General features: G+C 41.5%; 1 protein-coding gene across 1 annotated transcript in view; it reads right to left on the bottom strand.

The window, feature by feature from the left end:
• LOC107594200 (transformation/transcription domain-associated protein-like) overlaps positions 1-15,572 on the bottom strand; it is an 89,731-nt gene that overhangs the window by 55,661 nt on the left and 18,498 nt on the right. The window contains exons 17-30 of the mRNA XM_016284162.1: positions 14,194-14,345; positions 12,598-12,797; positions 11,304-11,521; positions 11,004-11,201; positions 8,784-9,044; positions 7,571-7,732; positions 7,369-7,465; positions 5,663-5,784; positions 5,092-5,262; positions 3,413-3,481; positions 1,060-1,179; positions 607-726; positions 317-481; positions 39-220 (exon numbers count right to left, since the gene is read on the bottom strand). Of these exons, the coding sequence (XP_016139648.1) occupies positions 39-220; positions 317-481; positions 607-726; positions 1,060-1,179; positions 3,413-3,481; positions 5,092-5,262; positions 5,663-5,784; positions 7,369-7,465; positions 7,571-7,732; positions 8,784-9,044; positions 11,004-11,201; positions 11,304-11,521; positions 12,598-12,797; positions 14,194-14,345 (2,237 nt within the window). The remainder of the gene's footprint in view (positions 1-38; positions 221-316; positions 482-606; positions 727-1,059; positions 1,180-3,412; positions 3,482-5,091; positions 5,263-5,662; positions 5,785-7,368; positions 7,466-7,570; positions 7,733-8,783; positions 9,045-11,003; positions 11,202-11,303; positions 11,522-12,597; positions 12,798-14,193; positions 14,346-15,572) is intronic.

Genomic DNA, 15,572 nt, shown 5'->3' with positions numbered 1-15,572 from the left:
TGTGTAATTTCTGCAACCACCAAACAGAAAACACTTACTTGCAGTAGCTAAGCAGACAGAATGCTAATAGTTTGGGCTCTTTCCAGTTGGTTGCAGCCATGCTGTCTTTGCGGTGGCGCTCCTGGAAGGCCTCGCTGACCCACACGCGTCTGAGCTGACTCACTAAAGAGTGCTGACCCGCCAACCAGCCTTCATCATTTTTCACAATGATGCTTATGATCTGAGGGAGTTTATGAATGCTCATTAATATTCAGGCTCTACAAACAAGCAAATTGCATTAAATTTAAGAGTAAACAATTAAGAGTGTTTGGCCCACCTTGATGGCCTGGAACTGCAGGTCAAGGCGGGCAGTACTGGTGGAGGGAGACCCAGGTCTCACAGTTGCTGCAGGCCCAGCTGGAACCAGCAGAGGGACAAATCGATTTGGGTTAGAAGCCAAGACATCCCGAAGTGGCTTGGCATCTTTGTGCTTCAAGAAACTCTGCAAATGAGAAAACAATTAAAAAATTGAAGAAAAAGCAACACTCATAAGATATCATGGCAAGGAATTTTTAAACAAAGACACACAATAAAGTATGAGGTATGGACAAGAAAAAACAAACCAACCATGAACATGCGACTCCACTGTGGGTCATTGAGAGTGGCCTCCATCATGAAAAGCTCCACTGTTTGAGACGGATGACGTGTCAGGAATTTGATCAGTGGCTCTCTAAAGGGACTGCCTGCCTGTGAGGTAACAACATGCAAATAGCATAAAACCAAAATATTCACATTGTATAAAAAAATACAAAAGAACAACAAGTCTTTTTGATCATCAGCACCCTTGCTGAATAAAAGTATGAACTTCTTATATTTAAATGTTTTTAAAAAATGACCAATCCCAAACTTTTGAACAGGAGTTTTGTGTGTGTGTGTGTGTGTGCCATGTCTATTCAGTGATTTACAAATCTGCCACATTAGTCTAAGTCGATTTCAATGTGGGCCGATATAAATACTGATAGGTATTTCTATTCCCATGCATTTGACACCACCATGTATTTTTGCATGCAGATCTTGTACCTCTATGAGCATCGCCCTCTCCGTTTTCATGACCACTTCCAGCAAAGGTTTCACCAGTGTCTGTGGAGCAGCTGGTATCAGGTGGAAGAGGTTTATAATGGCCGAACAGATCCTCATTTCCTGCAGAGGTGAATGAAGTAACGCATCACAGTTATTGTTAGTGATGACCAGCGGTGAAAGTGTACCTAAGTGTACCTCCTGTAATACAAAATCAACAGTGACAAGTTGGGGAACATCTGCAAGAAAGTCAGAGTGGCAGGTTGGTTCCTGAAAACATCATAGATCCATGGGACATCATACATTAGCAGGTTTGAGAGGGACCACCTCAGAAATGTGAAACATAAAAGTCAAACACAACACCACAGACACAAATACGATTACAAAGACTCCACTAGCACAGAGTAACCACGAGCACAATGAGAGCAGAGCCAGTGAAGACCCCACCCCAGGCCGCCATCTCACCTCTACACCCTCCATGGCAGGCTGCGCCAGAACAGGAGACAACAAACAATCAGCAAAGCAATGTGGGTAATGAGTGCTGTATGGATTGAGGAGATGGGTTCAGGTGAATGGTGGTGTGTGTGATTCTGTGCAGAGCAATCTTCCTTCTAGGCTGCACATTTGTTGAAAACAAAAGTAGCAAAAAAGTGCAGAGGCCAAAAAACGAGGTAGGCAGGCTGCGCCAGAACAGGAGACAACAAACAATCAGCAAAGCAGTGTGGGTAATGAGTGCTGTATGGATTGAGGAGATGGGTTCAGGTGAATGGTGGTGTGTGTGATTCTGTGCAGAGCAATCTTCCTTCTAGGCTGCACATTTGTTGAAAACAAAAGTAGCAAAAAAGTGCAGAGGCCAAAAAACGAGGTAAAAAAAAACAAATCAAAACACTTTTTCTGAACTGAAACGGGCAGCATTTCAGCTGGACTCCATCTACAGATCCATTGATTTCAGTATGGAAACTGAAGGTGAAGATGATGGTGAAGGTGAATGAGAAATCTTGTGTGGGAATACATTACACAGCACTGATTAACTAACGTAAAGGGCATACAAAAGTATGGGCATTAGGATCATAGTGCTTACATAATGTATAACTGCAAAACCGAGGGTTGTCACTACATTTAAATGCTATATTTTAATAATTATCTAGACAAATAACAAGTAAAGCACACAATTTAATAATGGGAGAAAATAACCTAAATACTTGCAATAATATCTACTATGATCAAATATTAGAATTTTTGCATTGAGATTATTTTCAGGACAATGCAGCATATTTTACTTGTATTTTTGGTATCAGAGCATTTTATTGAGAATGAGTACATGAGCACAGTATTGGGCCTGATGATGCCAGTATAAATAATGGTGAACACCTAACTACATCAAAACTTGCATTCATTTTAAATTAAACTTGTCAAGACATTACATCAAATGTCATGCATATCACAATGCCAACATTTTAGTAGTCCTAAAATAATATATTTTTATAAAATAATTTTTTCCTGGGGTAAAACATGAACTTTACTAATTTTTATGATAAATATAAATAAAAATGTCCCTTTGTAAAGAATTGCACAGAGAACAATGCACAGTCTTCATAATCCCTAAGTGCGACTTGCTATATTTGGGACACTGTCAAGATATTTTTACACTGAGAAAACATTGAAATTCGAGCACTGAAGAGCACTCCTAATACTGAACTAGCACCCCAGCATGGGTTTATCGGAGTATGTGCTCTCATGAAGGATAAATCTGTACGCTCTCCCTGAACAGACCTTCTTTTTCTCTGTATGACTAAACAAATCTTCTGGAACTAGCATTCTGAATGCCCCCCACCCTTCCAATCCTGAACCCGACTGACCCCGCCTCATTGTCATGTATGGCTGGTCATTCTGTCATTGTTGTAAGAATATTAAGAACTGCAGGAACAGAGGGCCAATTTGCATGTAATTATAATACATTTTAGAGAACGGCAGGGCGTGAACAAGACAGAAAGAATGGCAGCTCGTTTTGAAGCATGGAAACAGAATGGCTTTCTCCCCCTCTCACCTTTTCTTACTCTACAAGGTTATCTGTCCAACAAGATAACGAGGATCCAGAATTCTGAGGCTCGTTACTTAGGCGGCCTGGGGGTGGATGGCGCCTAATTAATCATTGATTGTAATATGGCCACTCACAGAGTCTGAGTGGGGCGATCTGGGCTGGAGGAGGGAGTCCAGTCCAGAGCGCTCATCTCAGCTCTCTATTTCTACAGACCCCTTCCGCTCATTGAAGAGGCTTAAACGAGGCTGCTGCCCTTGTGAAGTTCAACAAATAATTCAAGGAAAAGCAGAGATATTAAAACAAGCTTATACTCACACTGCCATCACTACGCTGGCCTCCTTTATGCGTGATCACCACCACCTCCATCCATTTACGCAGATGTTGCTGCAACAGGGTATATACAGGAATCACGGAGTTAAATTTAATTCCTTTTAAGACCTTTTTAAGACTCTTTCCATACATTTTAAGACATCATTGCCACTCCAAGTTTTAACCGGTTACATCGGCGACACTTTAACTTGCATTTACTATATATTGATTGTAAAATAGCGCAACTAAACATACTTACTTTGTGATAACTCCTTATCAATACATCATAATTCAGAAGTGGGGAACGAAGCACAAGATAATTAATTGAGTGACTAACCAATGCAACCCAAGAAACAAGAATTAGACCAATAAACAAAACTTATTGAGGAGGGAAAATAAAGCTCTCCGAGCTAACGGGGCAATGAGTTCACACAGTATATTCAAAAGATGTATTTGTCACATCAACTCAAACCATAGCTGTTTTGTGGAACACTTCTCACGACAAACACCTGTCTGATCAGACAGTTTACCTGTGATTACGGAGTGCTTGATTTGATGCAGACTTGACAGAGTGTCAGTACTGCACCTGATCAAGTCTGAATGATCATGGAAGGTAAAATAATGATCACAACTATTACATCATTTTAATTGTGCATCCCAAGCCCATGCCAGTAAAAAAAAGGCCCAAAGTAGCGCAATTACCATGCCCCAAATATAAAAATGCAATTTCCATCCCTAAAATACATATTTTACAGTCACTGTTATGCACATTTATCATAAACACAGCTCAAATGCTTCCTACTAGTGTGGCCCAAAACATTTAGCAGTTTTATTACAGGTAGAATGCAAAATGTTTCAGTACAAGCATTTCAACCAAATGTAATTTATTCAATATTTCAAACCTTTAACCCACAGGGAAAAAGTAACCCATGGCAACAGTTTAAAAGCAGCCCAATTTCGTGGAAAAATACAACAACAACCCTGCATCCAACACGAGTTGCAGTCAGATTTGACTAATCACGGGTCAAAAGTAAGGAGAGATAACTGACAAGATGTTGGAGGATTTGCTCCTCACCAGATCCCGAGCTCATTGACAAATATCTTTTATCGTAGGATGTGCTCCCTTTACACAGTGCGTGTGCGATCGTGAAATCGAAAGTGAAAGTAAACTACCACTGAGAGCGCTCATTCAAAGGGGATTTAATTACCCCACATATTGATATGCCCTGTATTGATCACCCTGATGCACGAAAATTATATACAATATTAGAATGTTTGCGGGAGCGGACACAAAAATCGCGGGAGCGGATTGGAGCATGCGGTAATGGTCAGAAATTCAGTGTGAGCGGGATCAACAAGCCTATCACGCAGCAGCACAGTCAGTCAGTGAGCGCCGTAACAGATGAAGTCAAATCTTGCGGGATTCCATAAACAAACTACACAGAACCCCACCATTCGACAAATATACATAATGAAAAGATGATACAAAATGTTATACCTTGGAAAATGGCATTTAAGACTTTTTTATACTTTTTAAGGGCCTTAATTTTCTCTAAATTAATTTATCAACTTTTAATACTTTTTAGGACCCCCGCAGACACCCTGTGCAAGAGCAGAAGAAACATTGAGTCTGTGCTCTTGACTGTTTAAATATATATATATGCATTCAACTGTTTTACACTTACCATCATTTGGTCACAGAATTTGTCATTGAAGGAGTTGGGGAAGAGACGAGTGACTGATGTCAGTCTGTTGACTACATTGAGCGTCAGACTGCGATAGTCTCCAAGCATCATCAGCAAGGGCCGCATGTGTGTATGGATCTGATCCACCTCAATAGTAGCCCCCTCTAAGAACTGTGAAACACATAGGAACATGAATACACACTCAGACTTCAAAGCATATATAGGGCCATTAAACAGCCCATGAGTGCTTAATAGAGACAGCTGCTTTTACATGCCCTACAAGGAATACTACAAGATAATGGCATCTTAAAACCCTGTTTTTCGCTACTGTCCTGTCAATTCACAGGAGCAGAAAAACTCTAAAACCAGCGCAATAAGAAAGGCCACGCCAGCCTTCTGCAATGAGATGATGCATCACGGCCAAATTCATTTTCCTCTCAGCCTGCTTCACTCCATCCTGTATTGATCTTTTCAGGCAGGACTCATTAGAGGCAGCAGGGCAGAGGAAGAGTGTGCGGAAGAGACAGAGATAGGAGAAAGGAAATTAGGCTTGTGGAGGAAGAGGGCTGACCTTTCTCATGCAGGCCTCTCCAGCCTCCTGGAGCTCACTGTTAGTAGAGTTGAGGGCCTTGAAGAGGGCAGCGATGATCTTCTCTCGGGACTGGGGAAGATAGTTACAGGCCGCCAGGGCATCTGAACAGACACACACGGGAGGGTTCAACAGAAAAATCATTAAAACTGACATTTAATATACAGTGCACATTTATTATTGTTTTTCAGTTATGTGGCACACCAAAACATTTGCATTTATTAGTATTTGACAGTGTCAAATACTAGGTCACTGTTCCAAAACCTAGTGAGCTGTCTATGCAGGCAGCATGTAGGCATCACAGGCACACTACAAACACAAAGGCTGTTCCAAACTGCAGACAGAGAAAATTGTTCATTGCAACATAAAGCAGCACAACCGTTTTCAACCATGATGATTAGAAACATTTCTTGAGGACCAAATCGGTATATTAGAATAAGAAAATGTGTGATACTGAAGACTCAGTGTGAGACTGAAGAGTAACAGCTGCTGAAAATTCATCTTTGCCATCACAGATATAAAATACTTTTTAAATAAGAAACAGCTATTCCAATTTGTAATAATATTTCTCAAGATATTTTTCCTGTATTTTTAAATCAAATTAATGCAGCCTTGTTGAGCATGACACTTTTTTCAAACTTTTGAACGGAACGCATTAACTTTTGAACTTTTGCAAGTGCACAAAAAGTATTATTAAAACAACTTAAATCGAATTAAACAAGGACAACTTTACCTTAACACCATGCTAACAACAATGGGTAGTTCCCCGGGAAATTGAGGTCTTCCTGGTTTCATTCGCACCGCCAACAGAAACTCAGAAGTGACGTAAGCCGGCGCACAGCAACGTCATTAAAGCGCAGCATTCAACAACTTTAGGTCTATAACTTAAACAACAAAAGGATGGAGGACACCGTGATCGGAGCTGTGTTTTTGATGTATATACTGGGTTTCGTGATAATGGAGATAGAAGTTATGCGATAGCAAGAGCAAATCAGAGGACTAAGAGACGAAATCTACCATGGCAACTTGCATTTCTACATATGATCGAGTCTGAGAAAAGAGCATAAATGTTTAGAACTGCTTGCACTTCGGCGTCGGTCCATTTATCATGGTTTTCAATCTTGTAGCCTACTATAAACTGCTCCACGAATTATAAACTGCTGTGTGTTTATCCGGCTTTTTAAAAATGGTAGGTGCCGGCATTTTCCCACATGCATTCGGCCAATCATCGTACACTTACATCACTGGTAGTTCCTATAGCGCGGGTTTAGACCCTACTCTGAAGTAGGAGCTAATTTAGTTCCCGTAAAAGGAGTTCCTATAACTAAAATCGTTCCTAGTTCCTGCAGTGCAAACGCATGAGCATTCGGGTACTTCCGCCAATAGTTCTAGGAACTATGAAAATGTTCCTCCGGTGCGAAAAGGGCTAAACTTGCAATCAACAGAGAGCGAAACCTCCTGTACACGGTGTGTGGAGGTTTATTTGTATGACATAACTGCCTGTGTAAAGTTGCTGCCTATGTAAAGTCTTCCAAAATCAATCGCTCATCAGGATCCATATCGGTTTGCATGCTGCCTTAGAAGGCAGATGCCTATGTAGGCAGAAATCAGTCAGGCAGATCACTAGGTTTTGGAAGATAACCTATATATAGTTTATTGTATATGTATGAATAAAAAGTAGCACATACTGAGAGCAGCAATGCGCAGCGGCACCAGTGAAAGAAGGCTTTTATAACAGGGCAGCTTCATCAAAGCAGCATCCTCAGCTTCACACAGGTTCAGCAACTGTGTCAAATCAGAGACACTGGAGCTCAGAGAGGAAGTACACAGAGCATCAACACACTGGTGATTTCATATAACCCACTTAAAAGCAGACAGTTTCAAACTGACCTCTGTGTAAAAGACTTTGTGTTCCACCACGTTGAGGTCCATGGTGAAGAGGCGGGGCTGTAGAGTGGTGCAGAAGGTGTTGCCCTCCATCAGGCCAATCTGAGCATTGGCAGGCTGATGCCGCAGCAGGTGTTTCTTTGGAGGAACCATGTCTTGCAGCACCTGGTGGAAATAAGGAGAGTTTTAAACTTCCCTAAATAGAGGAAGGAAGTTGACTGACCTAATGGTTCCTTCCTGGCAAGAGTTAACAATAAGAATTGTGTAATAGCCCTGGGCTCATGTTGAGAGGGTTGATGGAATGGTCACATGGCCAGTGTAGCATTATCTAAACTTAGAAAATATAAGTGTGTTGTAAAATAAACAATTGCTTTTGTGTGAAATATTGTGACCATGAATTCTGCTGATTTAAGTTCCCGCATTAACATAATATTTAGCTGTGCGTTTGAGCAAATGAACTGCATTCTCGCTGAAAAACAAGCGTTCTAGAGCAAAAATGTTTCTTATAAATAGTGCTGCACACCTTCTTATCAAATTCACAACAATTCACGTCATAAATTACTGGGGAACCTGCCACAGCAAAGATCAACCTCTATTAAAATTTTGCTTGGGAACTAATGCGGTCGTAACCAAAGTTTACAAGACTGTATTCTCTGGAATCCTCTCAAGTGGAGGACTTCTACATTCAGATTGGTTGCCGCCGAACCGTGTCATAGCTCATTACCATAAAGTTAAACCGAGTTCAACTCTCCTCGACGCCCACACAGTCTAAAGTCTCGTGCACACGGGGAAGATGATCACAAGATTATCGCCAGCGTTTTTCGACGCGTCTTGTTTATTCATACCCAAGCGATTTTCACTGCCGATGTGCTGAATGAACATGCAAATTCACTCCCTGACATTAGATGGCGCTTAATGAAAAATACCCCGGTACACATCGAATCCTATTTGATCTGCAATTCCTCTCCTTAACAACTCCCTCTTATCGAGATTTTTGTAGTCGCTGTCACGTTGTCACAAAAACGAAATATAAAATTAATGAAAACTTCATAAAATTATTTTTTCCAGCAATAACATGTTTTTAAAAATATAAATGCATCATTTTAAATAGTGGGGTCAGTGAAAATGTTGGCAGGGCAAGTAAAAATCTGACCGAGCCAGCAAAGAAAGTCCTGCCATAGTCCTCATAATCATATAGAAATATAATCACACTCACTTCTTTGTGAGGCTCCATGATGATGGTGACGCTCTTGCCTGTGACTTGAGCCAGCACCTGCAGGGAGTGCATGGCCTGCTTGCGGACAGTGGAATTGGGGGAGGTGACCTCCCGTACAAGGTCATGGGTCACCAGATGGAAGGATTTATCCTGGGCAGACAGAAGCTCCTCAGTCTTCTCCTCATCCTTAAGAGGAGTGGCACAGCGTATCAACAACTGCTCCAGTGTGGTCTTTGCCATGGCAACTGCCCCGTTAGACACCTAAGAGGGACATTAGGGGATACAGAAGTTCATGCAAGTAACCCAAACATCAATGATTTCAAATTACATTAGAAATAGTTTGTACCTCTCCTGTGAGGTCCATCATGACAAAGAGCAGAGCTTTGAGGAAGGTCAGCTGGTTTTGCAACACCCAAATCAGAGGAAGCCTCTCCATCAGGAACTTAATGGACACCACTCCACCCAGCTTAGCATACCAGGCCTGCTCATAGCAGCATGCACATAGACGCTCCACTATGTAGGAGAACAACGGCAGCTGGCACGCCTGAAGAAAGAACCAGATCGAGTTTTAAAAGAAGACCCTTCAAGTGGAACCTGTCTACTAAAAAAAGTTTATGGAAAGAAAAATATCAAGAGGAGACCTCACCCTTTCTTTGGAGCCCAGGATAATGCTGGCAACATCAAAGATGACAGCAAGTGCCACTTCCCCAATCTTGCACAGCTCCTTCTCCTCATAGGCCATGCAGATGGCGATGGCGTCGATCAGCACGAGTGGGTCCATGCCTTTGGAGCCGTTCTCTTCACTGTGGAACATAGCCGTGCTGGCCTGGCTGCCTGACTGGTAGCATGGCAGCAAGAAGGGACCTAGAGCAGAAAATGGAGTTGTGGGATGATCTGAGTGCACTTCTGATGTTTCTCACACTCAGAAAAAAAATAAAAACTTGCATTGTTGCTGCCAAGCAAAAACTCTTATATTATAATTATATTAAAATAGGATGCGCTAAAAGCCAAGCAATGTCTCTTGTTTCGATGTCTCTGCTGCCACTAAATATTAATTACCATTTTGTATGATCCAGAAGCAAAGCATTTCTTTCCACAAGGTCACAAATTATATTCATTATATTCATTCACGATAATAAGTGGAAAAATAACAGTAATGCATTGGCTCTAGATACCTTACTAATATTAAATACCTACCCATCATAGCACAGTTAACCTAAATCGCTGTTAATATGCAAAGAGTAGGGGTGGAATGATACATGTATTCGTACCGAACCATCACGGTACGGACATCTCGGTTCGGTGCATGAGGCCTTACAACGAATACAATCCAGAAGGGGGCACCCATAGTGCTGTGTTATACCAGCAGAATCAACTTTAAACACTTATTGTCTTTATTAACAATGCATCACTGTATAAAGGTCTGCACTCACAATGAAAACAAAACATTGTGCTTTTGTAATGTCGCTTTCTGCCATTTGAGTTTCCTTTCTGTGAACAAATTAAGCCTGTCACAAAAATGAACTGAAACTCAGCGTATATAGGCTACGTTACGTGTCGCAGTTTTGTTCCCTTGTTTATCTGTAAACTTAATCAAATATATTTCAAGAATTTATTCCTTGTATGTATAGGCCTATATGTACTGCAGATTTTATATTATAAAGTAATAATATTTAGTATTTTCACGACTAGGTGGACATTTTTTTTTATTTGTACTACTGTCTGTTCAAAATAAATGAAAAGAAACCGAGCATAGTAGATTTGGGGGTTTTTTCCTGTTGTACCGAAATCGTATCGAACCGTGACCCCCGAACAGTGACATCTGTGTACCGTTCCACCCCTAATAAACAGTAAACATTGCCTGGGTGAACACTTCAAGTTATGTTAAGACTGAACTTCAATATAGATGACATTAACACTGAGGCAGAAAGATTCCTCACCACACTGCTGAGCCACTGCCACCATGGTGTAATGGCGGATCAAGCTGGCAACGAAAGGCAGAGCGCTGGGCCTGAGATCCTTGATGACCGCAGACATGAACGCCCCCGTCAGGGCCCATCCTTAAGAGGAGTGGCACAGCGTATCAACAACTGCTCCAGTGTGGTCTTTGCCATGGCAACTGCCCCGTTAGACACCTAAGAGGGACATTAGGGGATACAGAAGTTCATGCAAGTAACCCAAACATCAATGATTTCAAATTACATTAGAAATAGTTTGTACCTCTCCTGTGAGGTCCATCATGACAAAGAGCAGAGCTTTGAGGAAGGTCAGCTGGTTTTGCAACACCCAAATCAGAGGAAGCCTCTCCATCAGGAACTTAATGGACACCACTCCACCCAGCTTAGCATACCAGGCCTGCTCATAGCAGCATGCACATAGACGCTCCACTATGTAGGAGAACAACGGCAGCTGGCACGCCTGAAGAAAGAACCAGATCGAGTTTTAAAAGAAGACCCTTCAAGTGGAACCTGTCTACTAAAAAAAGTTTATGGAAAGAAAAATATCAAGAGGAGACCTCACCCTTTCTTTGGAGCCCAGGATAATGCTGGCAACATCAAAGATGACAGCAAGTGCCACTTCCCCAATCTTGCACAGCTCCTTCTCCTCATAGGCCATGCAGATGGCGATGGCGTCGATCAGCACGAGTGGGTCCATGCCTTTGGAGCCGTTCTCTTCACTGTGGAACATAGCCGTGCTGGCCTGGCTGCCTGACTGGTAGCATGGCAGCAAGAAGGGACCTAGAGCAGAAAATGGAGTTGTGGGATGATCTGAGTGCACTTCTGATGTTTCTCACACTCAGAAAAAAAATAAAAACTTGCATTGTTGCTGCCAAGCAAAAACTCTTATATTATAATTATATTAAAATAGGATGCGCTAAAAGCCAAGCAATGTCTCTTGTTTCGATGTCTCTGCTGCCACTAAATATTAATTACCATTTTGTATGATCCAGAAGCAAAGCATTTCTTTCCACAAGGTCACAAATTATATTCATTATATTCATTCACGATAATAAGTGGAAAAATAACAGTAATGCATTGGCTCTAGATACCTTACTAATATTAAATACCTACCCATCATAGCACAGTTAACCTAAATCCCTGTTAATATGCAAAGAGTAGGGGTGGAATGATACATGTATTCGTACCGAACCATCACGGTACGGACATCTCGGTTCGGTGCATGAGGCCTTACAACGAATACAATCCAGAAGGGGGCACCCATAGTGCTGTGTTATACCAGCAGAATCAACTTTAAACACTTATTGTCTTTATTAACAATGCATCACTGTATAAAGGTCTGCACTCACAATGAAAACAAAACATTGTGCTTTTGTAATGTCGCTTTCTGCCATTTGAGTTTCCTTTCTGTGAACAAATTAAGCCTGTCACAAAAATGAACTGAAACTCAGCGTATATAGGCTACGTTACGTGTCGCAGTTTTGTTCCCTTGTTTATCTGTAAACTTAATCAAATATATTTCAAGAATTTATTCCTTGTATGTATAGGCCTATATGTACTGCAGATTTTATATTATAAAGTAATAATATTTAGTATTTTCACGACTAGGTGGACATTTTTTTTTATTTGTACTACTGTCTGTTCAAAATAAATGAAAAGAAACCGAGCATAGTAGATTTGGGGGTTTTTTCCTGTTGTACCGAAATCGTATCGAACCGTGACCCCCGAACAGTGACATCTGTGTACCGTTCCACCCCTAATAAACAGTAAACATTGCCTGGGTGAACACTTCAAGTTATGTTAAGACTGAACTTCAATATAGATGACATTAACACTGAGGCAGAAAGATTCCTCACCACACTGCTGAGCCACTGCCACCATGGTGTAATGGCGGATCAAGCTGGCAACGAAAGGCAGAGCGCTGGGCCTGAGATCCTTGATGACCGCAGACATGAACGCCCCCGTCAGGGCCTGCTCGAACGTCCTGCGTGCTGGGGTGTCCTGCGCTTTGTACCGGTGGGAGATGATCACGTTAGGGATCCACTTCTCTGTGAAGCTGTTGAAAACCAGCAAAGGGATTTAGCTCATAATTCTCATGGCATCCATGAACTCGCTCCATTACATGCGCCTGAGGTTGAATAACCCAATCAGGCGATTTGATTTGATTACAGAGTATAAAAGGCTTTTTGTGTTTGGACAGCTGAGCCCCATGGGAGTCTGGCTTTGTGTCTGGCTGACATTTTGTCTCATGTTTGGTTAGTTAACCCAGCTGATAGCAGCACAGTGATGGAGTGAGTGTTTTATCCTTCCTCAAGCTTGTGTTCTATAATGCCAAAGCCGGTAGCAGTGGTGATGGATCGCTCCATTTCATTATCGCTATTTAAAAGGCTTGGCTTAGGGAGAGGGCTGAGCCGAAGAGAGCGGTCAGATCAATTCAAATTCATAATGCTGCCACTTGAATGGGACTCAATTATCCGGCCTGGCATTTGCGATATTAAGAGGGCATTCCGCCTCCTGAAAAAGGCCCCTTTCATGATGACCAGCGCACTGTGCCACACTGAAAGAGGGAGAGAAGATTTTGTGAATCAAGACATCTGACAGCAGTAGCGGCTCTCTTTCCATATAACTAGCAGTAGGTTATTTCAGAAGGGGCCCGTATGACTAGCTTTTGGGTAAACAGATAAAGTACAGTCAATTAGTCTCAGCGTGGAGATCAATGACTCTGTTATGTGACCCTCCTGCCCAGCCAGTAGAAGCAGCTTTGAGTAATTAGCCCTTTGAACACTGTAGACAGTGGCGGCCAGGCTGGATGAGGCCCAGAGGAGCTGCAAACATAGCAAAAACAGTGAAAAATGCAGAGGCATGTGCAGCCTCAGAGCACACAGGAACAGGGCTGCAACTAATGGCTATTTTGATAAACGAATGATCCGTCAATTATTCCCCCGATTAATAGGGTTTTTAAAAAGCCAAATTTATTTTCTGTATTTTTAATGTATAGAGATTAAGGTCTATTTAAAAAAAAAACCTGTGGATGAATCTATGTAGAATATTCTGTACTGTATATTATGTGCAAAAATGGAAAAACATTCTAAAACTGCTTTAAAATTTAAAGCTAAAATCACTAAATTAAAAATGACTACCGAAAACTAAAACTAAGTATAAGTTTTCAACTCAACAGCAATTACATAAATAAAACATTCCCTTGTTTGGGATAACTTTTCATGCACTTTTCCCACAGTAGCTCAGGCTGTGTTGTGAACATTTTATCAGAAAATTATAGCCTTTATGAATACTTAAGTACTTGTTGCATCCCAAAACAAGCACTTGAGCTGATAGTGTCACGCCTTTCACACCAAATGTAAATAATTGGCCTGAGATTTTGAATAGAAAAAAAATATGGTTTCATATTAAGCTCTTCACACAAATGCCAATGCATTAAGTGGTTGTCTTACTTGGGATGGGCGAGAAGCTGGTAAAGGGCATGCTTGTTGTCCTCCAGGCTGGTCATGGCTACCAGGAAGCATTTGATCACCTCCCAGGCCTGTCGTCTGTAATACGGCTCAGTATTGGCACTCTTCAGGCAATCCAGTGCAGTCTCTATAGCCTAGATACATAAGGAGAACAACATTTAATGTTAGTTGACCAAATGTGTGCATCAAAAATAACATTAAACAGCTTAACGCCTCACATTAACAACCCAAAGATTTGACTAGTTAAAGTGATAAAAACCTTATCACAAAATTGCATATGATTGCATGCCTCACACATCATTTTTATTGAAGTTATGTTGCACATTTATACGACACTGATCTCCCTGGCTTGAGTGAAATTTTCTGTGATGACACTTAAAGACCCATCATACATTAAAACATTCTGCAGTGATTAGAAGCCTCTTAAACCCTTAAATTATAAAGAGACAAGCTAAAGTGGCAAGACATGTCGAGGGAGAAGATGAGCTAATTAGTAAGATTCAAGGATAGAGAAGGCAGTTCGCCACAGAAAGGGCTGTCTGAATGAATTATCGCCAAAGACAGCGTGACCACTCACAGCCACGCAGGTCATTTCAAGAGAAAAAAGCCCAAACCAGCTCTTAATACTTATGTGCTCTTGAAAAAGGTGAAATAAATGGCACACGGGCTGAGAAAAAGAGGGTCGTACCTGGCAGTACAGCACTGTTTTACAATTCCTCAGGGTCCTGAGCTGTTCCTGCCTTGTAGAGACATTATTATAAATGTCACATAGCCTTGTACACATGTTCTATTCCCAAGAGGTCCTTCCACACAAACTATGTCATTTTTCAAAAGCTCAAGGCCTCTACAGTGGAGGCCTGGCCCCTAAAAATGTGTGTGTGTTCCATATATAAGCATGAGTTTTTCTCACATTGCTCCTCCTCAGCAGGGTGGAGAACATGAGTATAGGAACCCCTTGTGAGGGACTCTGACACCATGTCTGAATGTTTCAACTTCGTTTAATATCATGATGCTTGTAAATCAGCTAAATATGGGCAAAATTAATCAAGCAAGAGAGACCATCAGTGCTGGCGGGAGCGCAATCTGTCTCTGACTTTCTATATTGAAGTTTCACAGAAAATGTTCTTGAAGTACGCAGCATTAGATCTCATTTACAACCGTCTGGGTTCCTGGAGAGGAGGAACGAAGAACTGATTCATATTAAACGGGAAGGCAGATCAGTTCGGCTGGTGTCCAAATCGAACTGCGCTTGGAAATACTTACACATATTGAAATAAGTGTGCATGCTTTGAGAGTGAAGGCCGGTCCTATGGGGGACAGAATGAGTTGTTGTCGGTCTCGATCCAAACACATCGCTGGAC

This window comes from Sinocyclocheilus grahami, unplaced genomic scaffold (genome assembly GCF_001515645.1).
Source record: "Sinocyclocheilus grahami isolate Dianchi unplaced genomic scaffold, SAMN03320097.WGS_v1.1 scaffold180.1, whole genome shotgun sequence".
In the NCBI taxonomy this organism is placed as follows: domain Eukaryota; kingdom Metazoa; phylum Chordata; class Actinopteri; order Cypriniformes; family Cyprinidae; genus Sinocyclocheilus; species Sinocyclocheilus grahami.
This window is presented reverse-complemented; position numbering and strand designations above follow the sequence as displayed.